At 36.2% G+C, this 27,487-nt stretch overlaps 1 protein-coding gene across 3 annotated transcripts in view; it reads left to right on the forward strand.

The window, feature by feature from the left end:
• Positions 1–27,487, forward strand: part of TINAG (tubulointerstitial nephritis antigen) — a 106,900-nt gene that overhangs the window by 32,356 nt on the left and 47,057 nt on the right. For 2 of the 3 annotated variants that reach the window (XM_045163423.1, XR_006640255.1), the window contains exons 5-9: positions 5,884–6,007; positions 10,156–10,309; positions 13,123–13,303; positions 15,182–15,227; positions 18,602–18,725. In XM_045163423.1, the coding sequence (XP_045019358.1) occupies positions 5,884–6,007; positions 10,156–10,309; positions 13,123–13,303; positions 15,182–15,227; positions 18,602–18,725 (629 nt within the window). The remainder of the gene's footprint in view (positions 1–5,883; positions 6,008–10,155; positions 10,310–13,122; positions 13,304–15,181; positions 15,228–18,601; positions 18,726–27,487) is intronic. The other variant, XM_045163425.1, reaches the window with a different exon arrangement.

A 27,487-nucleotide genomic window follows, 5' to 3' on the forward strand; every position in this document is an offset into this window, starting at 1 on the left:
AATAGCTTTGTTATTCATTCCCTGGAAGAACAATGAAGTTAACTAATTTATCACAAATAAGACTCACCTCTTAGGTGGAGCTATTTGGAAACTATTAAAATACTAATAAAGCTGGTATAACATTTAAAACCTGTAGCTAAGGAGTTCATATGCCACAACTCAGACCCGATGCAGCCAAATAAATAAACAATAATAAACATTTAAAGCCTGTAACTTTACTACATTATATGGTATCAGGTTGATGTATTTAAATATGTTCTAAATTTGGGGGATAACCTCATTGTTTACTAGTACGTCTTTTCTCAGACATTCAATATGCATGATATTAGTGTGTCTAAGTTGGCATCACCAACAAATAAAAAACGGCATCTTTTTCTTTTGCTTGTTGGAAGTTAAAGTAAAATAACATTTTATATATTATATAACTTTTAAAACCACTGATCATTGAGGTGAGAAAGAAAAAATTACTTCATTACCTGGATCATCATTATCTAGATAAAACATAGTATTTGATTGACTAAATCTGTTTCTCTAGGAGGAAGTTGCTTATTATTTTCTGAAATGTATTTTAGTGTGGGTAAATATTGAGCAATGAGGTACCTTTGGGAAATATCAGGGTGACTATTCCCAAGGTCTTTTTTACCTCTCATCATGTTGTTGTTTAGTCACCCAACTGTGTCCAGTTCTTTGTGACCCCATGAACTGCAAACATGCCAGACTTCACTGTCCTTCACACTCTCCCAGAGCTTGCTCAAATTCACATTCATTGAATAGGTGATGCCATCCAAACATCTCATCCTCTGTTGCCCCCTTCTCCTCCTGCCCTCAATCTTTCCCAGCATCAGGGTCTTTTCTAGTGAGTCAGCTCTTCACAACAGGAGCCGAAGTATTGGAGCTTCAGCTTCAGCATCGGTCCTTCCAATGAATATTCAGGGTTGATTTCCTTTAGGATTGACTGGTTTGATCTCCTTGTTGTCCAAGGGACTCTCAAGAGTCTTTTCTAGCACCACAGTTTGAAAACATCAATTCTTTGGCACTCAGCCTTCCTTATGGTTCAACTTTCCCATCCTTACATGACTACTGGAAAAACCACAGCTTTGACTATACAGCCCTTTGTCAGCAAAGTGATGTCTCTGCTTTTTAACAGGCTGTCTAGGTTTGTCACAGCTTACAGTAGGTGTCAGTGATGCGGCACCATGACAGGCAGATGTCGTGGTGGACTTTAAGTGTGCACTTCCCTTAGTTCATCCCAGCATCTCCTCCACTCTGTGGGTGAAGAACCAGGGGCAGAATTGGATGTCTCTGAAACAAGCGTTTTGAAATTCAAAGAGCATCAAGCATTTCCTTATGTTTCCTCCAGACTCTCTCTTTTCTTTCTTTCTGTCCTCAAAATAGAATCACAAACCCTTCAGCAAACTTGAGGAAACACGACACTGTCCTCACTCCTCATTCAGCTGAACTTGTGGCAGAATGAATGTGTTATCAGTCTGTTTCTGAGTTTTCAGTTTATTTTCTTTACTAGTCGAAGCCTGATGCGTAGCACTGTGATGTAATTGAATCAACATTGTGAGGCCGAATTGATCACCACAGGACATATCTTTGAGAGAGAAATGTGAAAATTTACTTTTTCCCTTTTTTGGGAACAAAAATTGGGGGCTGTTAAAAAGTAGATTCCTGAGGTGATTCCTGAGGTGTGCTGATAAAATAGATACCTGCTCTTTGGCTGTTGCCGAAATATGGCCTCTGTTCACTGGTGCTGAATAGAAACTCAGAGAGAGAGTTTTGTGTGAGACAGAGAAGAATAACTTTATTGCTTTGCCAGGCAAGAGGGCCACAGCGGGCTAGTGCCCTCAAGACTGTGTTTCTGACCTGGAGAGGGTAGTGAGTTTTATAGCAACGGGTCAAAGAGGGCATTGTGAGCTTGTGGACGTTCTTCTGACTGGTTGGTGGTGAGGCAAGTGGGAGTCCACATCATTAACCTTCTGGTTGGAAGCGGTCTGGGATCTAAGTCCTTGCAGGCAGCATATAGTTAACTTCTCCCACCTGGTGGGGGTTTCAGTGTCTGAAAAACAGCTCAAAGGACATGACTTGAATATTTATCTAGAGTCCTTGAGGAATAACTAAAGGAGGCCTTGGACTTTGTTTAATGGCTAAGGTATTATTGTTTTGTCTTGCTTCACTGTTTTCCTTTCTATTTGCATTTTCTCATTCCTTTAATTAAACTCATTCTTTAATTAAAGTTTTCTAAAGACATGGAGAAGGAAATGGCAATCCATTCCAGTATTCTTGCCTGGAGAATCCCATGGACAGAGGAGCCTGGCGGGCTACAGTCTATGGGGTTGCAAAAGTTGCACATGACTGAGTGACTTTCACTTCACTTCTAAAGACAAAAGGCAGGTGGAGGACACGGGTGGGGGTCTGTTTCCAGATGATCTTGCAGGGTCCTTCTGGGTTACATGGACTCCCCAAATTAGAAACTATCTAGTCTATATGATCATTCTTCCCAAAGTGAGTTCCATGAAACACTAGTCCTCTGATCTACTTCACAGCAAAAATGATGTTAAATGAAATAGAGTAGAATATGTTGCATTGGGTCACGCATATTGAGAATCACAAACATTATTTTTGTTTCTTACAGCCTCTCAGCACTTAGGTAGTTTATAAAAAGTATTGCAGTGAGGACAACAAAGACTAATTTTTAAAGCCAGTGTTTCTTAGAACTGTTTGATTAATCAGCTGCTCCTCTTGCAATTATCTATTAAAATTTCTCAGAACTAGTGTTCTGAGAAAGTCATCTTAAGAGAGAGCAGTTCATCAATTTCCAGAGATACGTTTTCTTTATTATCACACCTCTGAAGCTGGGATGCTTCTTACATTTGACAATGTCCTGGGTTCAAGCCAAAAAAAAAAAAAAAGATAAAAGGATAAATGCTGCTGCTGCTGCTGCTAAGTCACTTCAGTCGTGTCCGACTCTGTGTGACCCCATAGACAGAAGCCCACCAGGCTCCCTCGTCCCTGGGATTCTCCAGGCAAGAACACTGGAGTGGGTTGCCATTTCCTTCTCCAATGCATGAAAGTGAAAAGTGAAAGTGAAGTCGCTCAGTCGTGTCTAACTCTTAGCGACCCCATGGACTGCAGCCTACCAGGCTCTTCCGCCCATGGGATTTTCCAGGCAAGAGTACTGGAGTGGGGTGCCATTGCCTTCTCTGAAAAGGATAAATAAAAAGGGGTAAAATTCCATGAGACAGAACTTAGTAATGTGGCCACACCTGGGAGCCAAGGGAGACCAGGAAATATAGTCATTTTTCTGAGCCTGCAGGTACTGAACTAAAATTGCTATCACTAAAACTTATAAATGGAAGGAAAGCCTACTCAAAGCAGGAGCCCTGAGGGACTAGCTCCACCTGTCATAGTGTGGTCACTGATTAATGATATTTACAAGAAACTAGTTCCGTATAAAAAAACAAAATTGGCCAAGTAACAAAGCAAAACTCTTTCAGATTTCAAGCATGAAAGCAAATATTATTGAAGATGAAAAATTCATTTTGCCATTATCACCTGGAAGTTAGCCCTTTCTTCTCTAATATTAAGTAGCTTAGAAGAAATTTCTTGGTATGCATGGCCACTGAACTTGGTCAGAAGAGAATAATATTTTCTGTTGACTTCTTCTGATTCTTGGGTCACTCATTATCCACATTTAAGTGGGAATAAGTGCAACTAGGAGATGAAGGGGTGATTCACCGAGTGGATACTGTGCAAATATGGGCTCTTAGTAACACTGTCTAGAACGTCCAGAATTTGATTAGTTAGTTCTCAATCTGCTCTGTGACTGGGTGTCCATTACTTTTAGAGATTTTGATTCTATTAAATGCAACAATTCTTGTAAAATATTCTCCAGCATTCACCAATGCTTTTAATTCTTACATTTTTTTACAGGATATTTAATCTCTAATCAAAATTGAAATATTAAGGTGGGAGACTGTTCAAGTTTGACTAATCTTAATCTGAAAACAGAATGTGGCTGAAATTTTTCAACATTACAATGAAAGTAAAATGCCATCTGTAATAGTGTAAAACTTTTTAAAATTAAATTTTTGCATCTTTAGGTCACTGTCATTTTGGAATTTCTGTCTCTGTCAGCTGATCCTCTTGAGTTTTTTGCTTTATTAAGTTATCCTTTGACCAAGGGAAAAAAAAATCATTTAATGAAGTCAGACTTCATTACCAACTACTAAAAGCTGTTATTCTGTGGTGTTTACTTTTCTTTATTAGCTCTTGAAAACATTCTTACTTTATAGAGGAATGCAATAATCATGGAGTAATGAGATGTAAAATTTGCCCTGTGTTTATTATATCAGATTGTCTGGTGTCATAAAGTAAATAAAATTTCAAGGTAATATGTGCTTCTTGGGTCTCAAGTCTTAAGGGTTTATTTTAAAGAAAAGCAATATTAAATAATTGGTAAAAAGTCTTGTAAGATCTGACAGGTGAGCTTCATGAATTGATCTGACTTAGTGATAGATACTGTAAATATGTTTTAATAAATATGGTATTTTGCCTGTTGTTTATCACCTTTTCTTATGGAGAAGGATTATTCATTAATATACTTTTATTTTTAAACAGTAAATCATAAAAAATAAATAAATGCTATTATTATAAGAATGTGCCTGGGGGAGGAAATGATGTTCTTAAAGTTATGCAGTCTATCAGATAGATGTGTATTTCCTCATTATTATCAGGTATTTACTGCATACCTCCCATGTACAAAGTTCTCTGGCCAACTTTGGAGCTGCTGCTGCTGCTGCTGCTGCTAAGTTGCTCCAGTTGTGTCCGACTCTGTGAGACCCCATAGACGGAAGCCCACCAGGCTCCCCTGTCCCTGGGATTCTCCAGGCAAGAACACTGGAGTGGGTTGCCATTGCCTTCTCCAATGCAGGAAAGTGAAAAGTGAAAGTGAAGTCGCTCAGTCGTGTCCGACTCTTTGCGACCCCATGGACTGCAGCCCACCAGGCTCCTCCGTCCATGGGATTTTCCAGGCAAGGTACTGCAGTGGGGTGCCATTGCCTTCTCCCAACTTTGGAAAGTGGATGTCGAATTCTGAATAGCTCAACCCTGCAAAAATGTGTTATACCTTTATTACTTCCACAGAGCAGGAGGGAAATAGCCCAGCTCCATTATTAAATTAGAATTCTAAAGTGATAAATTGCAATAACAATGATAATCTAGCTATTTTTCTGGAACATGGGGCAGCTTAATATCATAACTCCTAAAAGCACACTGATTAACCAATAATGAAAGTATGAGTAATGTAGAAGGTAGGTGTATTTCTGTCCCAGGTAGAAAGACTTTGAGTTCATGTCTATGTCTCTGAAACTATGTACTCAGAGAAGCAAATTTATTCTGCTTCAACTCCAAGATTCTGCTGTGTGGCCAATCTGATGACATAAGAATCTAAAACCACCCAGATTTCTAGGATTTCTAGGCACTGCTCTTCGAGTTTTCATGCAGACACTCTAGCACAATCTGCTTGAGAATTTGACACTTTTATCCCATCACCTAAATAGCAGCATGTAAGGAAATGCAGGATATTCAAGATAACAAAAAACAGTGGCCAAAATTATTGCATTATATAGTAACTGAGAAAACACATTCTACGTATTCTTTCAATTTTGTACTATGTTATGATTCCCCACATTGAATTGCTATTTTTAAACATAGAGTGAAATAGATGTGTTACATAAATAATACATTTAAGAAATGTCATTCAGAACAGTTGAATGTACAAAATAAAAAAACATTATAACAGGGCATGGGGATTTCTTATAATGGTTATTGGGATAAATTGGAAAAACTCTCATATATTTGCTTCTTTTTCTTCTTTAGGCTTCTTCAACTGAAACTACTGATCTTCCAGAATTCTTTATTGCATCTTACAAATGGCCTGGATGGACCCATGGCCCTTTGGATCAAAAAAATTGTGCTGCATCCTGGGCTTTTTCCACTGCAAGTAATAAAGTCATTTTAATTACTTACTTACAAATTCTCCCTTTTACTCTAGACACTGGGATAGTACTTAAAAGGGTTTTTAATTTAGAACATCTAAATATTATCACTTGGTCAATAAAATAAAATCTTACTTTAACCAGAGAAAGCAGCCTGAAGATTAAATAAAAACCCATTTTTACTCTGAAATTGGTCTTTATCATCACAGACTAATTTTAAATAGAGAGTAGATCAAAAGAGTAACAGAGAAAAGTTGCCAAAATGTGTTTGTTCTTTGAGAGTTAAGGCCAGATCATAAGAAGAGTATAAGATTCCTCTTTACCCATAGTACTATCTGCAATCCTAATATGTATGTTATACATATATATTGTATGTATAAAATAATTCTTATATTCTTTTCTCTTGATTAGATCTGCAGAAATATATTTAATTATGAAATTAATATATTTGATGTAGATACTTCAGAACTAAGTGATAATGGATTAAATGGGCTTTATTTCATTTAATTAATTAATTTATTTATTTTTAAATTTTATTTTATTTTTAAACTTTACAAATTGTATTAGTTTTGCCAAATATCAAAATGAATCCGCCACAGGTATATATGTGTTCCCCATCCTGAACCCTCCTCCCTCCTCCTTCCCCATACCATCCCTTTATTTCATTTTAGATAAAATCAGTTTTGTAGATTCTGACTCTACAGTGAAACAACTGATCTAACAAGAGTAGTTTCCAAATTACTTCAAAAGTGTAAGGAGGGACTTCCCTGGTGGCCCAGTTGTTAAGACTTTGCCTTCCAGTGAAGAGGGTGTGGATTTGATCATTAGTGGGAAAGCTAAGATCCAACATGTCTTGTGGCCAAAATACCAAAAAGTAAAACAGAAGCAATATTGTAAAAAATTCAATAAAGACTTAAAAAAAGTTCACTAAAAGCAGTGTGAGGGATAACACACCTCTATTACAGCAACTTCATACAGTTTCACAAGGCCAGTACATCAGTACTCAGGTTAATCCCAAGATTTGGTCTCCAAAGTATCCTCAAAATGTGTTGATTATATTACAACAATTAGACCTCACACAACATTGTCTACTCTCAAAGATCAGTTTCATAAAACTGTGCTCTAGGCTTAGAAATAATTCCAAGAGTCCTCAAAAACAGACCAAGTTCTGAATGCATCATGAAATAACTTCACAGGCTCTGAAGGGTGGCACTTCTTGGGACAGAGCAGTGCTGAGACTTTCTCTAAATACCATCACTTCATAGAATAAGCTAGTTTGTTCTAGAAAAGATGCATTTGGTTGAGCTCACCCTGGAGTGTCTCCATCTGTTACATCTGTGGTAATGCTTATTCCCCCAGCGTAAATATTCTCTGGCATGGGAATCTTTTTGAGCCTTGTTTCAAATGGATGGGGACAGATTTAATCAGATACATCATTTGCCATTTTATGTTTATGTGGCTAATGTATTACACCTCTTAAGGGATATATAATAATTTTACTTTAAGTTTAAGCTAGACCAGCATTTCTGAAGATGTCTTAGGAAAAATATTTGCTGTGAAATACTGAAAGTGACTTGCTAGGCTGATCTGGACTGTGTATTTTTGGGGTCCATTGATCACAGTCCCATAGATGGCCTCAGCACAGGGCCAAGTCCATCTGTCCCTCTGATGTCAGTTTTGTATCCTGCATATTCAATATAGCAGTGGTTACAATGAGAAAAGTTGTCTTTCAAAGAAGCTAAAAATTATAAAATGGGATAAAGAAGACAATTAAAAATATGCACACATGTAAAAATATAGTTATATAGCTAAATAAAATTTAAGCAAGATGTCAGAAGCTAAGAGGCGAAGGAGTTCCGAATGGTAGGGGTGATGCCTGCTGCAGAGCAAACTTGGAGACAGAATAAAATAAGCAGGAAAAATAGCAGTGTGAGTCTCAGAGGTAAAGCCCGGTGAAAGTTTTCATATAAAGAGTGGAAAACAATTTGTTGAACTGAGTCATTCTTAAATCTTCTGACCTTTTCTAAGTATTTCAAGAGAATTTGGATTACACCTTCACTGAGATTCAGGAATGTCTGTAATAAGAGCAACATGTTGAATATCATTAGAATTTAAAGCTCTTATTCTTTGCTTGGAATCTAGATTCATGGGGCTGGAAGGGAAGGTAGAGGTCCCCATTTTCAAGCCTTTGCTTTTATAAAAGAGGCACAAACAAAAGAAGTGACCTGCCCAAAGTGAAAGGCAAGAAGTCCCAGAAGTGACCCCAGAGGCAGGTTTCTGACTCCTTCAGTATTGTTTGTGAAAGTCTTTTATGAACCAGAGAATGGTTACAGGAACACTTGATTCTGAGCCCTTGTACTGAAAGTCAAAGCATCAAGGAATTTCTATTTTCTTTTATGAAACAGGGAATTATTTTCTTGAGACTAAGAGAGATAGAGGTATAATGATTTTTGCTCCTGTGAAATGTATCCTAGCACAAAATACATGGGAATTGAGGAGCAAGTAGGAGGTTATAGATCCAGCACACACTGAGCATCTAAAATATGCCAGCAGTTATACTACAGAATTGTACATGTGCTGTAATTACGTTTTATAAATACATATACAGAAATACATAAGTAAAGGAATTATTTTTAAAGAATTTATTTCAGTGCTAATTTAATAATGCTAAACTAGCACTGTGAGGGATTCCAGTACACAGATAATTTTGATAAGTAAAAACTATAACTTCTGAGAAAAGTGGATAGGTAGAAGAAAGGTTATGAATGTGCTTTTTTAATCAAAAGTGAGTCGGAGATTAAGAAGAAGACTATATCGGGTCTCCAACAACAACAAAAGTCTGTACCAAAATGTCACTGACTCCAATTTTCTTGTGATCTCCACACACATATTATCATGGTTGCGTGATCAAAATGCTCACATATATAGTTTTCTGCTACTGGTTGATTAGTTTCCCCAGTCTATCATTCTATGAGGTTAGGATGATGACTCTTGATTTTGTTCATTGTTGCAATTTCTACTGCTCAGTCTTGTGCCTGCCACCTAGCAGGTGGTGAACAAATGTGTGCTGGGGAAAGGAACACATGTTAACAACAACCGTGCTAGGGGATTATTTAAACAAATGGAATGTTCAGTCACAAAGGGTAGACGTACACATAAAACAAGGTGAATTCGACATCTACTGAGATTAGGAACATGATCTTCAAGAGAATTATAAGCACGGAAGTGTGCTATGTAGCTTTTTGATAATTTTTTAAATTGGAGTTTAATTGCTTTACAGTGTTTTGTTGATTTCTATTGTGCCACAAAATGAATCAGCTGTATGTACACATGTATCGCCTCCCTCTTGAGCCATCCCCCTATCCCAGCCCTCTAGGTCATCACAGAGCAAGGAGCTGAGCTCTCTGTGTAGCACAGCATCTTTCCACAGTTATCTATTTCACTCATGGTAGTGTACGTATGTTGATCCTACTCTCTCAATTTGTCCCACTCTTTGATTCCCCAGACTGTATCTACAAGTCTGTTTTCTCTGTCTGCGTCTCTATTCCTGCCCTGCAAATAGGTTCATCTGAACTATCTTTCTAGATTCCATACATAAGTATTAATTAGTGATAATTTATAATGTAGATTCATGCTAGTCTCAGTTAGTTTTAAAACCAAAATTTAATTTATTCCACTATATCAGATTAACATGGATACATTTTCAATGAATATTTCTGTGATTAGCTTTTCTGATTGCCTCAGGTTAGTTACATTCATTATATAATGAATATATATATATTCATTATATGTATTCACACACACATTTTAAGTACAGGTGATATAAATGTAAGCAAGATATGACTCTTGCTTGCAAGGTGTTTCACTTGACAGGTTTCTTAATAAAGAATTCAGAAGTATAAAGAACATGAAAAGAATAAGGAACTAGAACAGACTTTGAAGACAGTAACATAATGAAGCAATGCCAAAACCGGACATAAACTATGAGTGAAATTATGACACGGTTGAGTGTGTTGGGATATGCATCACATTTGGCCTTTAAGTTCCATTAAGTTTCAGAGACTAGTTTAATGATTCACACAAACAGGGCTATCTATGCAAATTTTGGCAATATTATATGCCATTTGAATACTAATTAATATTCTCTTTGAAGCAGGTGTGGCAGCTGACCGCATAGCAATTCAGTCCCAAGGTCGATACACCGCCAACCTATCCCCTCAGAATTTGATCTCTTGCTGTGCCAAGAAGCGCCATGGATGCAACAGCGGAAGTGTTGATAGGGCTTGGTGGTACCTGAGAAAACGTGGGTAAATAGCTCCCCAACATGTATCTCTAGGATTCTTAAGAGTGTTGCTTGGGTTAGAATAAGGGGAAAAAACATTTTGCATTTTCCCCAAACTCTACAAATATATATGCTGCATCTATATAAACACAGGAATTTCATTTAAATATAATCTCTGTTTGGTATCTACTGAAGTTATAAGCTATCAGAAACAATTGTTTGAAAAAATGTATACTTTTCTAGCTAAATTAATCGAGACAAGTAAGCATTGTCTTCTTGTGGTTCTGAGCCAAATGGTTGTAGAATCCCGCAAGGAGGGTAGAGTTCATACTTATCTTGAGACTCTTAGTTCCCCAGGCAGATTAATAGGTGATACCAGGGGGAAATTAGCCTAAGACCCAGAGGAATGATATAAAGACATGCTGTATAGTCGCCTCAACTCATCAACATCATTGTCACATTAATCCCATCTGATGAGACGATGCAGGTTGTATTTCTTTACTCTCATGTAGTCTGATACCCATGCAGCACCGTGTGTCTAAGATCTACTTAAAAGCTGAGTTATTTGGCAAAGGAAATAGCAGCTGATAACTAATAGTTGGTGTATGTGCTGCCCATGTGTTCTTTCCTCATCCACTGAGTGCTCTGGGTGTGCTATAAGAGACTGGGTGTTACGTATTTATAAAGTTCTTTAAAATGTGTATCTAATGCTTTGCTAATAAGATGGTGATTAGAATGGGCAACTTGGGCTATTACCTTCCTGATTTAATAGTGCTTGGTCAGCTCTGTTTGTATTATTTTACTATAATAAAAGTTAAAGCCCTTCAGGAGCTTAAAAATATAACAACATTGAAAACCAATTAAATCTCCTTGTATTAATCTGCTCAGGTTAACATACCAAAATACCATAAACTCTGGCCTAAACCACAGAGTTTTTATTTCTGGAAGCTAAGTTCACGATCAATGTACTCAAAGTCAAATCACTTTCTGGTGAGACCCCCGCTCTTGGCTTGACGTCTTACTGAGTCCCCACTTGCAGAGAGAGACGTCTCTGTCTCTCAGGGCACTAATCTCAGCATGAGGATCCCCACCCTCATGACTTAATTTAAAGCTAATTATCTGTCTATACTGATATAACTATATATCTGTATATAGAGATGATATAGATAATCTGTATATAGAAAGATAAATCTATGGTTGAAAAGTAAAGCACACAAATGTTTGAAAAGTAGAGAAAATGAATGAATACAGAATAACTAAACTTACATGGAGCAGAAGTTTTGTAGGGAGATTTGAAAAGTTAGCATAAGGAAACATTTTCTGGAAAGAAAGTGCTAATTCACATATATATATATATATGAATTATATGCTTTCTTCTTTCTGAAAATTTTGTCCATAATCTTACCTTGTTCATGGATGATCTGATAATCATGGTTTGTTTCCAATCTAGTATATTGTTCAAGAATGTGAATATTTTCACTACTGGTTTAAATAAAGTTATATTACCACACACACAAAAAACTAATTATGTTTCAAAGTTCCCACCTCTAAATGCCATTGCATTGGTGATTAGAGCTTAAATTCATGAATTTGGGGTGACACACCTCAATCCATAGTACTCATTATCCCCAAGTAATCCACTGGTACGTTTTGTCAAAGTGGCTTAGCTTTCATCATGCTCCTTACTCAGATTCTCTTACTTTTTTCACACTGTTGAATTTCCTTGAGGCAATCCTAGTACCATAATTCTATGGCCAGCTGAACATCAGCTACCCATAAAATAAATTCACTGTTTTATTTTCCTTATTGTCTGCTTCTGTAGTCAATGAATTGTGTTAGATTTGGATCCAAATAATTTGTATTTTTCTTTGTTCAGTTTCAAAATCAGAAACCAAATTCTTTTATCATTTGTATAATGTATATATCTGATCACTTTCTACTTTATTAGCTTCAATACTGTAGGAGTATATATAATTTCTCTTGAAGGATCATGAATTATAAGCACATAATAATTGAAGTCCTATGAGAAGGTATTTATAACAATAAAAACATATAATTTATCAGAATACTCCATCTGATTATGATAATACCTGTTCTTTTTCATATTAATTTGGCTTTTTTAACTTATCTATTTTTAATTGAAGGATAATTGCTTTACAGCATTGTGTTGGTTTCTGCCAAACATCAATATGAATCAGCCATAGGTATACACATGTCCCTCTTGAAACTCCCTCTTCTTTCCTCCCCATCTAGCTTGTTACAAAGCTCCAATTTGAGTTCCCTGAGTCATACAGCAAATTCCCTTTGGCTATCTATTTGGCTTTTTTATATTATGGTTATAAATGAAGACTTAAGGAGCCCTTCCCCTATTAATATTACCACATATTTTATTAATCATTGCTTTTCATCTTCACAAAATTCTATTTGGTAGGTAAATGTCTTTATTACAATGGATTTGAGCAAGGTTTTAGAACCTAAAAAAATTGATACAAATAAGCTTATTTATAAAACAGAACAGACTCACAGGCTTAGATAAAAAATTTATGGTTACCAGAGGGCAAGGGTTAGAGGAAGGGATAGATTGGGAGTTTGGGATTGGCATGTACACACTGCTATATTTAAAATAAAATGCCTTACCATGAAAAAAACTATAGCGAAGATATAGGAATGGGGCGGGGAAAGAGTTCATATGATTGAACGACTATGTTCAGTGTCATGAAACTTACATGTAAGTTGCCAGAATGATTTACAGATATGCAAATCAGTAAAATCATACAGAGATAGGTCATTACTGCATTTCCTAAGTATTACCTTTACTTCTTTGCCTACTCCTCGTAGACTGGTATCCCATGCGTGCTATCCACTTTTCAAGGACCAAAATGCTACCAACAATGGCTGTGCCATGGCAAGTAGGTCTGATGGACGGGGAAAACGGCATGCCACCACACCATGTCCCAACAGCATCGAGAAATCCAATAGGATCTACCAGTGTTCTCCTCCGTACAGGGTCTCTTCCAATGTAAGTCTGAATTGCAAGACTTCTTAGTGGTTAGCTTTCTCAAAAATATATACTACTGTTAATAAAACTATTTACAAACAAGTATATTCTAAAATAATACTATGCTTTCAGATATAATTTTTGATATTATTGAAGTGTTTATTAAGGACTTCCAATTTGGGTATAATTTTTGATCTTTGTAATATTATATATTACAATATTACAATATATTACAATATAATATTATATTATATAGCTGTGCAAATGATTGCCTTAAATTTTAAAATGTCCTTGGGAATAGAGTTTTATAATTATGTTTATTATATAACACACACACGTATATATGTGTATATAAAGTAAATGGTGGTTTAGTTGCTAAGTTGTGTCTGGCTCTTTTGCAACCCCATGGACTCTTCTGTGATCCTGCCAGGCTCATCTTTCCATGGGATTCTCTGTGCAAGAATACTGGAGTGGGTTGCCATTTCTTTCTCTAGGGGATTTCCCTGACCCAGGGATTGAATCTGCATTTCCTGCATTTCAGGTGGATTCTTTGCTGACTGAGCCACCAGGGAAGCCTATACACACATACATATATACATACTTGACAGATAAAAGCTAAAGCAAACCTTTTTTCATTGACTTTTCTGTGGTATTAGCTTATTTTATTCATCCTTTGCCTTACTCCACAAAATACTTGAAATGGACATAGTCATGGTGGGAAAAAGATTCCCCTGGATTCCGGTTTGTCATGTTAAAATCCTGGGAGAATTTTACTCCATCTTATCAGTGCCACCTAGACATTCTCACTTTCAGACTGTTTGAAGCTTCAGTGATTTTCAGTTATCTGTAGAATACAGTTCAACATTCTTACCATGACACCAGGCCCTCTTTGCTTCTACTTAGCCGGATGATGATTCCTCTCACACCAGTGGTTATCTTCCATGTCAAGGAAGTAGGTCAAAACTTCATGACTTGGTTCTGATCTACTGCTTTTTGGACTCATGTCCAACCAACCTACCCATTCCTCACCTGCCCATAATGTTCCTCATAAATTGACAGCTGTCTGCTCCCCACATGCACCGGCCCTTTTTGCTTCTACTTAACTGGGTGATGATTCCTCTCACACCCAGTGGTTATCCCGCCAACTTCCATGTCAAGGAAGTAGGTCAAAACTTCACCTTCTCTGAGAAGTTTTCTTGACTTCTAGGCAGAATCAAAGTCCCTTTCTTGTTTGCATCCACGGTATTTGTGCTTGTCTCTATAATCAAGCTTAGTATATCATGATGAGTTATGTTAGTATTTCATAGTTATGTTACTTAGCAGTTAGTTATGTGATTGTCTGTCTACTCCACCAAAATGGAAATATCTGGAGGACTGGTGCAGGGTTAATATTTGTTTCTGTCCTAGTTTCTGGGATGTACTCTAATCAAAGTGCATATGTGAACGAGCTTCTTCATTCCTAAAAGTTGCATTACACGGTGGATGAAAACAGAGAAATATTTGTATGCTAAAACTGAGGAACCTCACAAAATAATCATCTGGGATCACTGTTGTGGTCCAAAGAATGGAGATGACACTACTTTCCACTGATAAAACAGTGTTTTATTTAATTTTTTCTTTTTGACCATAAAAATTATTATATTTTCTCTTTGTTCCAAATTTATTGCCAGTGGTAAGAGTCGATGAAATGTGTGTGTCTTGTCTTTAGCAACTTCACCAATGTGGAGATTCACACGCAAGTATTTCAAAGTATGATTAAGAGTAAATTGCAAGTTGTCAAGGCACTCTGGGTTCCATAATTCCTGAGCTGACTGTACAGCCCCTAACATTACAGACCAAACAATAGGTGTAGTGTACTCTGACAACGATAATGGTGTTCATTGATATTTTTCCCTCCAGGAAACTGAGATCATGAGAGAAATCATGCAAAATGGACCAGTTCAAGGTAAGCTTGGGCTTCCCAGGTGGCACTCGTGGTAAAGAACTCACCTGTCAATCAGGAGATATAAGAGATACGGGTTTGATCCCTGGGTCGGGAAGATCCCCTGGAGGAGGGCATAGCAATCCATTCCAGTATTCTTGCCTGGAGAATCCCATGGACAGAGGAGCCTGGAAGGCTACAGTCCATGGCGTCGCAAAGAGTCAGACTTGATTGAAGTGGCTTAGCATGCACACAAGGTAAGCTTGGATGAAATATGATTGTGTCTTATTTATTCCTTTAATAAAAACTTTGCGTTTAACTCCTATATAAAGAGCTTAATAAATGATAGACATCTTTTGCTTTTAGATAATTCTTAAAGATTCAATGGTTGTAAAACCAATGTAATTATAGGAGATACACTCACCTAATAGCCTCATTAGCTCCTCTTGTACTTGAAGAAGACAGACTCATTCATAAATTGAATTGTTGAACAAATGTTATTGACACATTGGATGAAAGTCAGCTTAGTCTATACAAAGTGATCATGGACCCAAAAGACATTCAAACAGGAAATGCTGAGAGCTTGTTTCATTGTTTAGTTATATTTGGCTCATACATAGTGTTAAAAATCTTCTCACTTCAGCTTAAACGGATTAGATAATGGATTGTAAAAAATGAAGGTTTAGCAATAGAAACAAAGTAGACACTTCCCTTTTCCTATGAGCTCAAAAGAAATCAAATAAGCCAGGATGATTTTTGTGATTTATAAAATGCTTTCCATTTTGATCTATTTTGAAAATGTGTTATGGATAGTAAGCTAAAATCAATAAGGAAATCATATGCTAATTTATAAAATGTCCATTGATTTAATATGAAGATATTATATCTGATACACAGTTCCTCTGCTTATCTATTGGAATTTATTTTGCACCAATGGTATGAATAAAAATAAGTTCACAGTGTATATTTCCAGTATTAAATATTGCCTTGAAATGCTTGGGAGAACAAAACCAGTGAGGCCTAAAGTAGAAATTCAGGCTGCGAATACTGAAAAGTCCAAAAATATATTAATATTATCACTGCAGTGGAATTGATAAATAAAATAATTAGGTTAAACAAACCAAAATTAAATTGAAAACATTTGATGTATACCCATAGAACTATTGGTTATATGTATTTTTTGTGTTTCTGAATGCCGGCCTAATCAATATTGGTTCAACAGATAACAGGAACTACAGATTTTAAAATTGTGTTGGAAAGACTTTTATTGATCTTTATCAAGGCTTAACATTTATTGAGAAACCAAAGCTTATTCTGAACATGGCCTGAATTCAGTTTTTAAAATCCTGGGGCCATACACAAAACCTGAAATGAATAAAAAGAAATTTTTTTTCTCCTTTCAGTTGTGTAATCTTTGAAGGCTAGAAAAACAGTAGGGAATTAATGTGTAATTTAAATATATCCTTCATTAACTAGAGTTTGTGTGACAAACTTGAAGGAAGCGAGGCATTTGAAGTCAAGGTTAAATTTGAAATTCCAATTTTGACATTTCCTACTTAAATGACTTTGGTCAAATTATCTAAACCTCTTTGAGTCTTTAAAATCATTATATTACTGTTTAAAGTTTCTCTCTCATTCTTTTAATCAGTTAAAAGAAATCTGCAGCATAATGATTGAAAATTGAGAATAGCTTATGTTTATTTAATGGTCAGATACTTAAGTATTCATGAATTTTACAGACTGAATCAAAAATAAAGAGGTAAAATTTGAAAATAATAAAGTTGAAGTTCAAATTATTCAGCATCATGGAACCAATGTTTGTTGAGAACTTTTCTCCTGCCAGGCTGAAGCAAGAGCAGAAGACAGAGCTCAGTATCCTACCCTTGTGTGTGGGTAGAGTGTAATAAGTTTGTGTGGTTTCCAGAAGTAAAATTGCATTATGGTAGCTTATGTAGTTGGATCATCAGGTCTGTTTGGTGTCAGAAACTCAAGGAGGAATCCATCTTCAAGTTAATTGTCATGGCATCTCATTCATGTTTCTTTAGTTGGGGAGGGTATTTTTCTGCGTTGAAGAGTACTTTTTACTTATGGTGCTTTGAATGCTAATGGGGTCAGTAGCTCTATGGAAGAGATTGCCAATAGCAATATTTTCACAGTTATAAATGCTGGTTGCCTCATCTTGCTGTAGATGCAACATGGCTGTCTGCGTGTTGTTGCCAGTGCTAAGGTACAACATTTTCCCCCTCTGCCTTACAAAAGAATGTAAAATGGGATAGATTGACGAATAAATGGTACTGTGTGCATTCTTCTAAAATCTGTAGAATTAAAAAGAAGTTTAGGTCCAGGAAAGAGGACAAAACGAAAGAGCTGAATAGAGTACAGTTATATAAATTCTTAACATCCTATGGAAAGGTGTGTTCAAGTAAATAAAGATTTCATCTCTTTTATGAGTATTTGGACACCATCAGAAAAGGCATGCAACATGAAAAAATGAAATAAAAAGTAGAAATCAAAAGTAATACTTGACTTTGGAGGAGAAGCTTCATTTTAGGATCTGTCAAACGTTAGTGGCTTTCTTTCTTATTTTATTTAAAATTCACATCAAACTAAGACAAGCATTGTGCACAGTTGTCAAGGTATATGTAACTAGCCCAAATAAAAATGCTTTCAATTCATGTCTTCTAGAGGAGTTTAAAGTATCCACCATAAATTGCTCAAGCCTTTCAGTAAAACAGCCACAATACAGAAAAGAAAAAGAAATAATCTAGGTGAGGGAAGAAAGAAGAGTTTTATAAAATATAAGCTCTTCCTTTCTGAAGAGTATAAACTCTTCCTTTCTAAAGAATACACTATTGGCTTAGCTCCCCAGAGCTGGACGGATGCAATCTTCTCAGAGTAGTCTTTTGCTAAGGGTTTACTTTTTATTTAAACTCACCAAGGAAACTTTTGTGTTTACTTCTAAGGAGGAAGGACAATTACTTTAAACCCTGTTTGTTAGGTTCACCCTTCACTGATAGCTTAATTGGAATTTTAAGGGACTGGTGGAGAAGCCCAAGGTTAATGGAGAAATAGTGATCACCAGTGTGTAGTGGGTTTCCTGCAAGGATTCAGCTCCTGATAATAGTGCTTCTGTTAATTAAAAAAGATCGAGTTCTAAATGTATAATGTGACTTTAAGTAATATGCTAAGTAGCTAAAAGTTACTTTTATAAGAGAACTAGAAAATGTTTCAATCAATTAAGTAGGAAAGAAAATTAAGCGGAACTGCAAAATTCCTTTTTAGATTCTACCCTTGGTAATTTACTTGTTGACTGTTCTGTAAGAATTTCTGAAGGTTTTTTTTTTTTTTAAGATAATGATTTAAAATCATGTCATTTATCCTTTTGGGTTTTATTTTAGCTATAATGCAAGTTCATGAGGATTTCTTCAATTATAAGACAGGGATATATAGACACATTACCAGCACAAATGAAGACTCAGAAAAATATCGAAAGTTTCGGACACATGCAGTCAAACTCACTGGGTAAGGTGATTTCTCAAAAGTCTTCATTTAATACTTCTTGAAAATAAAATTGAAAATAGATTATGTAGTGCATTTAGGTGCCAGAATTCCCCTTGGTATGAGAGCTTCTCATACAAATTAAAAATTATAAAACCTTGACATTATTTAGTCATTATTTTAAAATCCAGTGAAAAATCAACTCATTATTTTAGGAAAGGTACCAAAGCATGTCTCTCACTTACTTGGGAATCCATCCTAAGAAACTGTTCTAAGGGCAAGGAAATAGATTATTGGAATTCTACATATGGGATGATCAAGGAAAGTGTGCAAAACCAAAGTGTGCTAGGATGTGGAGAGAAGGTTTGGATGGAATTACAAATGGTAGAGATTAAGCAGGAAGACAGGGTAAGATCTCCTTTATTCAATGTAAAATTATTTGTTTAAATCTATGTGAGAATTGTGAAAACTTGTCTTGTTTTACTTTGTTTTTCCATTCTTAATTGTTCAGTGACTTTTCAGAAAGGCAAACAGAGTAAAAAATTCCTTTATACTGCTACTGGAACTGGGAATTCAGTGCCACTTGAATTCCATTTCCCTTCAGTTTGAAAGTCCTGTTTCTTCTAAATCTCTTTCCTATGTACGTTTCATTATCAATTTTTGTTTCCCCTAGTAATAGTCATGATTTGGAAAAATTTTTCCCACACACTGGGTGATTGAAATGATCTTTCTTATTATTCAGAGAACTCTGGAAATGGCAACCTTGATGTGGACCCTTTCTTGATTGATTAGAACTGATTCTTTATTATCTCTCTCCTGCCATGCTGATCATGTTTTCTTCATTCTACTCCTAAATTTGTTCATGCTGGGGTTGAACAATATGAATGTGTTTGTATTTAATCACTCTGCACTGTTTGTATATTTTCCATATTGAGTGTGTCAATTGAAATAATGTGTTCACTTTTATAAACTCCTAAAAGATTGGGACACTTAAAAATTTATCTCATATGTGTGACAATTAGCAAGGCTAATTCTTCTAGTGAGCAAATAACTTTTGGAGATTTTGTTTATTTTTCAGAAATATGTTAGGGCCCTTGGGCATTGTTAAATGCCCTGAAGCAGTAGATTTTTATTCATTTCTCTATTAGTAATTCCTGATTTGGTAATTACTGTATTCAGAAAATTAACGCATCAGTGAATTAGAGAGTAATCAAATAACCCAAGTAAGTTAATGTTCCTTATCAGAGAACTTAGTGTACTTCTATGAAATACCTTACAAATTTATTGCGTCAAATTCTATTTGCTATGAATTTGTCAAACACAAAGCTATCAGATTTAACTCACTTGTACTTAATGAATTTAAACTTCTATCAAATGCCCATCGCTGAGCAATAGAAGGAAGATTAATACATAGTTCTGTTCTTAAGGAGTTTAGGGAATAAAGTAGAGACATTCACAAGTGATTACAGTATAAGGTGATAAAAGTTGTGTATTTCCATATGCATGGCATTATATTATAGATATATATATTATATATTTACAGTAGGTAGATAGATAAACACTTAAATTTCTTTGCTCTTCATCATTTTATTTTATTTTTAACTGGAAGATTATCACTTTACAGTATTGTGGTGGTTTCTGTCACACAGCAGCATGAATCAGCCATAGGTATACATTTGTCCTCTCCCTCTTAAACCTCCCTCCCACCTTCCTCCCCATCCCACCCCTCCAGGCTGTCACAGTTCACCTGCTTTGGGGTCCCTGCATCATATAGCAAATTCCCATATAGCAAATGGCTATCTGTTTTGCATATGGTGATGCACATGTTTTAATACTACTCTCTCCAACCCTCTTCCTCCCCCACTGTGACTCTAAATCTGTTCTTTATGTCTGTATCTCCTTTGCTGCCCTGCAAACAGGATCATCAGTTCCATCTTTCTAGATTCCATATATATGTGCTAATATACAGTATTTGTCTTTCTCTTTCTGACTTACTTCATTCTGTATAATAGGCTCTAGGTTCATCCACCTCATTAGAACTGTACCTTTGCATGGCTGAGTAGTTTCCATTGTATATATATACCATAGCTTTTTTATCCATTCATGTGTTGATGGACATCTAGGTTGCTTCCACATCCTAGCTATTGTAAACAGTGCTGCAATAAATATTGGGGTACATATGTCTTTTTCAGTTTTGGTTTCCTCAGGGTATATGTCTAGAAGTGGTATTGCTTGGTCAAATGGTGGTTTCATTCCTAGTTTGTTAAGGAATCTCCGTAGTGGCTGTATCCATTTATATTCCTATCAGCAATGCAAGGGAGTTCCCTAATCTCCACATCCTCTCCAGCAATTCTTGTTTGTAGATTTTTTCATGGTGGCCATTCTCACTGGTGTGAGCTGATAGCTCATTGTAGATTTGATTTGCCTTTCTCTAATAATGAGCAGTGTTGAGCATCTTTTCATGTGTTTAGTAGCCATTTGTACATTTTCTTTGAAAAAATGGATGCTTAGTGTTTCTGCCCTTTCTGATTGGGTAGTTTGTTTTTCTAGTATTGACCCACATGAGCAGCTTGTATATTTTAGAGTTAATCCTTTGCCAGCTGTTTCATTTGTTAGTATTTTTTCCCTTTCTGAGGGTTGTCTTTTCACCTTGCTTATAGTTTCCTTCATTGTGCAAAAGTTTTTAAGTGTAATTAGGTCCCATTTGTTTACTTTGCTTTTATTTCCATTATTCTAGGAGGTAGGTCATAGTTGATCTTGTTGTCATTTATGTCAAAGAGTGTTCTGCCTAAATTTTCCTCTAAGAGTTTTATATTTTTTAGTCTTTAATCCATTTTGAGTTTATTTTTGTGTATGGTGTTATGAGGTGTTCTAATTTCATTCTTTCACATGTAGTTCCTCAACTTTCCCAGTACCAATTATTGAAGATACTGTCTTTTCTCCATTGTATATTCTTGCCTCCTTCATCAAAGATAAGGTCCCCATAGGGCATGGATTTATCTCCAGGATTTCTGTCTTGTTCCATTGGTCTATATTTCTTTTTTTATGACAGTACCATACTGTCTTGATGACTGTCACTTTGTAATATAGTCTGATGTCAGGCAGATTGATTTCTCCAGCTCCAATCTTTCTCAAGATTGCTTTGGCTATTTGGGATGTTTTGTGTTTCCATGCAAATTGTAAAATTATTTGTTCTAATTCTGTGAAAAACATCATTGATAGTTTGATAAGAATTGCCTATCAATTCTTTGGCACTCGGTCTTCTTTATGGTCCAACTCTCACATCAGTATATGACTGGTAGAAAAACCATATCTTTGACTATACAGATCTTTGTTGGCAACCTGAATGTCTGTGCTTTGTCTCTTTAAGTAGGTTTATTCCTAAGTGTTTTATTCTTTTTGCTGTAATGGTGAATGTGATTGTTTCCTCAATTTCTCCTTCTGATATTTCATTGTTAGTGTATAGGACTGCAAGTGATTTCTGTGTATTAACTTTGCATCCTTTGACTTTGCTATTTTCATTGATTAGTGTTAGTAATTTTCTGGTGACATCTTTAGAGTTTTCTTTGTAAAGAATCATGTCATCTGCAAACAGTGAGAGTTTTACTTCTTTTCCAATCTGGGTTCCTTTTATTTCTTTTTCTTCTCTGATTGCTGTGGCTAAGACTGCCAAAACTATGTTAACTAAGAGTAGCAAGAGTGGGTATCCTGGTCTTGTTCTTGATTTTAGAGGAAATGCTTTAAGTTTTTCACCATTGAGAATAATATTTGCTGTCGATTCGTCATATATGGCCTTTATTATGTTGAGGTAGGTTACTTCTGTTCCTACTTTCTGGAGAGTTTTATCATAGATTGGTATTGAATTTTGTCAAAAACTTTCTCTGCATCTATTGAGATAATCATAGGGTTTTTATCTTTCAGTTTGTTAATATAGTGTCTCAAATTGATTGATTTACATATATTGAAGAATCCTTACATCCCTAGGATAAAGCCCACTTGGTAATGATTCATGATCTTTTTAATGTGCTGCTGAATTCTGTTTGCTAGAATTTAGTTGAAAATTTTTGCATCTATGTTCATCAGTGATATTGGCCTATAATTTTCTTTTCTTGTGGCATATTTGTCTGGTTTGGGCATTAGTGTGCTCTTGGTCTCATAGAGTGAGTTTGGGAGTTTTCCTCCCTCTGCAGTTTTCTGGAAGAGTTTGAGTAGGATAAGTGTTAGCTCTTTAAACTTTTGTTGGAATTCACCTTTGAAGGCATCTGTCTCTGGGTTTTTGTTTACTGGAAGAATTTTTTTTTTTATTATAGCTTTGATTTCTGTGTCTGTAATTGGCCTATTCATATTTTCTATTTTGTCCTGGTTCAGCTTTGGAAGGCTATACTTTTCTAAGAATTTGCCGATTTTTTTCCAGGTTGTCCATATTATTGGGATATAGTTGCTCATAGTAGGATCTTAGGATCCTTTGTATTTCTGTGTTGTCTGTTATAACTCCTCCTTTTTCACTTCTAATTTTATTAATTTGAGTCTTCTCCCTTTTTTTCTTGATGAGCCTGGTTAACAATATGTCAGTTATGATCATTATGTAGTGTCTTTCTTTGTTTCATAACTGTCTTTATTTTAAAGTCTATTTTATCTGATATGAGTATTGTTACTCATGCTTCCTTTTGATTTCTATTTGCATGGTATAGCTTTTTCCAGCCCCGTGTCTGTATGTCTCCTTAGGTCTCAGGTGGGTCTCTTGTAGACAGCATACATAGGGGTCTTCTTTTTGTATCCATTTAGCCAATCTGTGTCTTTTGGGTGGAACATTTAGCCCATTTACATTTAAGATAATTATTGATAAGTATCATCCTGTTACCATTTACTTTATTGTTTTGGATTTGTTTTTATAGGCCTTTCTTTTTATGTTTCTTATCTAGAGAAGTTCCTTTAGCATTTATTGAAGAACTGGTTTGGTGGCTCTGAATTCTCTTAACTTTTGTTTGTCTTTAAAGCTTTTGATTTCTCCTTCAAATCTAAATGAGATCCCTGCTGAATAAAATAATCTTGGTTGTAGTTTATTCCCCTTTCATCACTTGACATATATCTTGCCATTCCCTTCTGGCCTGCACAGTGTCTGTTGAAGGTCAGCTGTTGGCCTTATGGGGGTCCTCTTGTATGTTATTTGTTGATTTTCCCTTGCTACTTTTAATATTTGCTTTTGTGTTCAGTTTTCATTAATTTGATAAATATGTGTCTTGGTGTTTCTCCTTGGATTTATCCTGTATGGGACTCTGGGCTTCCTGAACTTGGGTGGCTATTTCCTTTCCCATTCCAGGGAAACCTTCAATTATGTTCTCTTCAAATATTTTCTCATGACCTTTCCTTTTGTCTTCTTCTTCTAGGACACCTATGATTTGAATGTTGGGATGTTTAATGTTGTTCCAGAGGTCTCTGAGGCGGTCCTCATTTCTTTTTATTCTGTTTTCTACTCTGCTTCAGGTATTTCCACCATTCTATCTTCCAGCTTACTTATCCATTCTTCTGCCTCAGTTACTCTACTGTTGGTTCCCTCCAGGATATTTTCACGCTCAGTTATTTCATTGTTCATTGTTGATTATTTTTTAATTCTTCTAGTCCTTGTTAGACCTTTCTTGCTTCTTCTTGAACATACCTCCAGTCTACTTATCTGTGCCTCCATTGTGCTTTCAAGATTTTAAATCATCTTTCTATCATTATTTTAAATTCTCTTTCAGGTGGACTACCTATTTCCACCTCGCTTGTTTTGTCTTGTAGCTTTGTACCATGTTCCTTCGTCTGCTGTGTATTTCTCTATCTTTTCATTTGGTTTAATTTATTGAGTTTGGGGTCTCCTTTCTGCAGGCTGGAAGGTTGTAGTTCCTCTTAATTGTGGAGTCTATCCCCCATGGGTAGGTTGGGACCAGTGTTTTGTGAAGGTTTCCTGGTTGGCGGGACTTGTGCCTGTGTTCTGGTGGATGGAGCTGGATCTTGTCTTTCTGGAGGGTAGTGCTGTGTCCAGTAGTGTGTTTTGGGGTATCTATGGGTTCAATATGGATTTGGGCAGACTGCCTGTTGATGTGCAGAGTTGTGCTCATGTTTTGCTGAAGGATTGGTATGGGGCATCCTGAACTGTAGCTTGCTGGCTCTTGGGTGGTGCTTGGTCTGTGTTGAGTTGGAGGACTTTGGGTGGGCTCTTGTCTATTAATGTTCCATGGTGAGGAGTTCTCTGAAGGTCCAAAGTCTTAGTTTAAGTCTCCTGCCTCTGGGATTCAGACCTGACTTCTTACAATAGCATCAAGACTTCTCAGGCCATACAGCGCAAAAGACAAAATCTCTAGATTTATAGTGAAATGGCTCTCAACAGCCAAGAACACCCAAGAGATTCATGGACTCATTCCAAGGATGTTGGTTTGACTTTCTGGATGTCTGGGGTCCTCTGCCAGTGTTCAGAAGATGTTTTGTGTTAATTGTTACACCTGGGATGCTCTGTCTCCTCACAGCCACTGCTCCATTAGGAAGCTTTGTCTGGCTGACAGATTTCATATAAGGACTCTCATTTCAAAAGTACTCTGAAGCATAGTATTAGACATGCTCACAGCCCTCATGGTAATCCTCCTCTGGTTGGTACTTCCCCCCTTTTTTTTCCTCCTAGATCTTCTTGTCCACTTCACTCCTCACCATTTTAGTTTACTCTTCTTTCTTTTCTTACCAAAACCTCTGTTTTGGATACTATGATCATGAAAGGATTTAACTGAATTAAAAATGCCAGATATTTTGAAACATGGCTTATTTTATATGCCAATAATAATAATAAGAAGAAAGAAATGTTACTAATTAAACTAAGCAACTCCATTGATTATTCAATGGATTTCAACTTAGAGATGTTAAAATGTGGGGTGAAAGTGTATCACACAATGAAGAATATGATAGTTAATACTTTTATTGTGGCCAGTGGTCTCTATGTTATGGTCCTCTATATAAGTGACAGCTCATCCTGTGTCTTTGTCCACCAACACTTATGAACTTTCTTTAAACCCTCATTTGGAAGTATAAAGTAGTACCTTAAAGGCATTTGCTTTTGCATATTATTCCAGGCATTATCACTAAAACTCAAATTAAAAAAAAGTAGCAGCTAGATATTTTAGAAAGTTACAGGAAGTTATGTGGATAAGTCATTGTCATCCCTGCTTGTGGGACAGGATTTTACTGAGGAATAATCTCTCTGTTACAAAAGAGAATAATAAAAATTATTTTAGGACATATTTTTGCCATTGTTCAATAATGCTTTATGTGAAAGTTTATTTATTCAGCAAATATTTTATTGAGTACTTCTATGTTCCAGGTGTGTTGTCAAGAAGCTAGGGATATATCAGGAAACAAAATAGACACAGGGTCTTCATCAAATTTATATTCTATGAATTGATGTATGGCTGTTAGGCAAACACAATTGTGTTTATGAAAGGCCAGAATTTTTATGCTAAAGTTTATCTGTTTGTGTGTCTGGGGTCAAAAGTGTTAAATTTTTAACGTATAAAAAATTGACTCAGAGAGAAAATGCAAACAATTGGAAGGTGGAGGCCAAAAGGAAAGCAAACATTGAGAAAGTCCAAGGAAAACAGATGAAAAAATAACAAAGATGTTTCAAGTAGATTGTGAATGAGGATTGCAGTTTTTTTAATTAAATTAAACAACCCCAAATACATTAATTTTTTTGGGCTCCAAAATCACTGTAGATGGTGACTGCAGCCATGAAATTAAAAGACGCTTACTCCTTGGAAGGAAAGTTATGACCAACCTAGATAGCATATTCAAAAGCAGAGACATTGCCAGCAAAGGTCCATCTAGTTAAGGCTGTGGTTTTTCCAGTGGTCATGTATGGATGTGAGAGTTGGACTGTGAAGAAAGCTGAGTGCCAAAGAAATGATGCTTTTGAACTGTGGTGTTGGAGAGGACTCTTGAGAGTCTCTTGGACTGCAAGGAGATCTAACGAGTCCATCCTAAAGGAGATCAGTCTTGGATGTTCATTGGAAGGACCAATGCTGAAGCTGAAACTCCAGTACTTTGGCCACTTCATGTGAAGAGTTGACTCATTGGAAAAGACCCTGATGCTGGGAGGGATTGGGGGCAGGAGGAGAAAGGGGCGACAGAGGATGAGCTGGCTGGATGGCATCACCGACTCAATGGACATGAGTTTGAGTGAACTCGGGGAGTTGGTGATGGACAGGGAGGCCTGGTGTGCTGTGATTCATGGGGTTGCAAAGAGTCGGACATGACTGAGTGACTGAACTGACTGACTGAAATACATTAAAATGTTGCAAAGTGATAGAAATTGGGCATATTTCCAAAAATGACTGTGAAGGCATTTGGCTTGAGTAAATTATTGAAAATCCAAGTCAGAGATTTCTGAAAGGTTGATGCAAATCCATAATGTTACTTAAAATTGGACACAGAATGAGTCATTTCTCTTTTTTACATATTCAACAAACATTAAAAGAAAGCCCATCTTCTTCACCATGTTGTGCTCGGTATCAGATATGAAAAGAAAAATGAAAACAAAAACAAAAACATACAGCTTTTGCCCTCACAGTGCAGCTATATATTAACCAAAAACACTCAAAAATGGGAAGTTTTGATACATTTAACAAGGCAGGGTGGAAAGTGTTAACATTTATTATAATATCTGATCTAGATTTGAAGATCTGAGAAAGACCCTTGAGGAAAAAAAGTAGGAGATAAGATTTATGAGTTGTTTAGTAGCAGGCAAAGGGATTAGCTTGTGTAAA

The sequence above is a fragment of the Bubalus bubalis genome, chromosome 2, assembly GCF_019923935.1.
Source record: "Bubalus bubalis isolate 160015118507 breed Murrah chromosome 2, NDDB_SH_1, whole genome shotgun sequence".
Classification (NCBI taxonomy): Eukaryota; Metazoa; Chordata; class Mammalia; order Artiodactyla; family Bovidae; genus Bubalus; species Bubalus bubalis.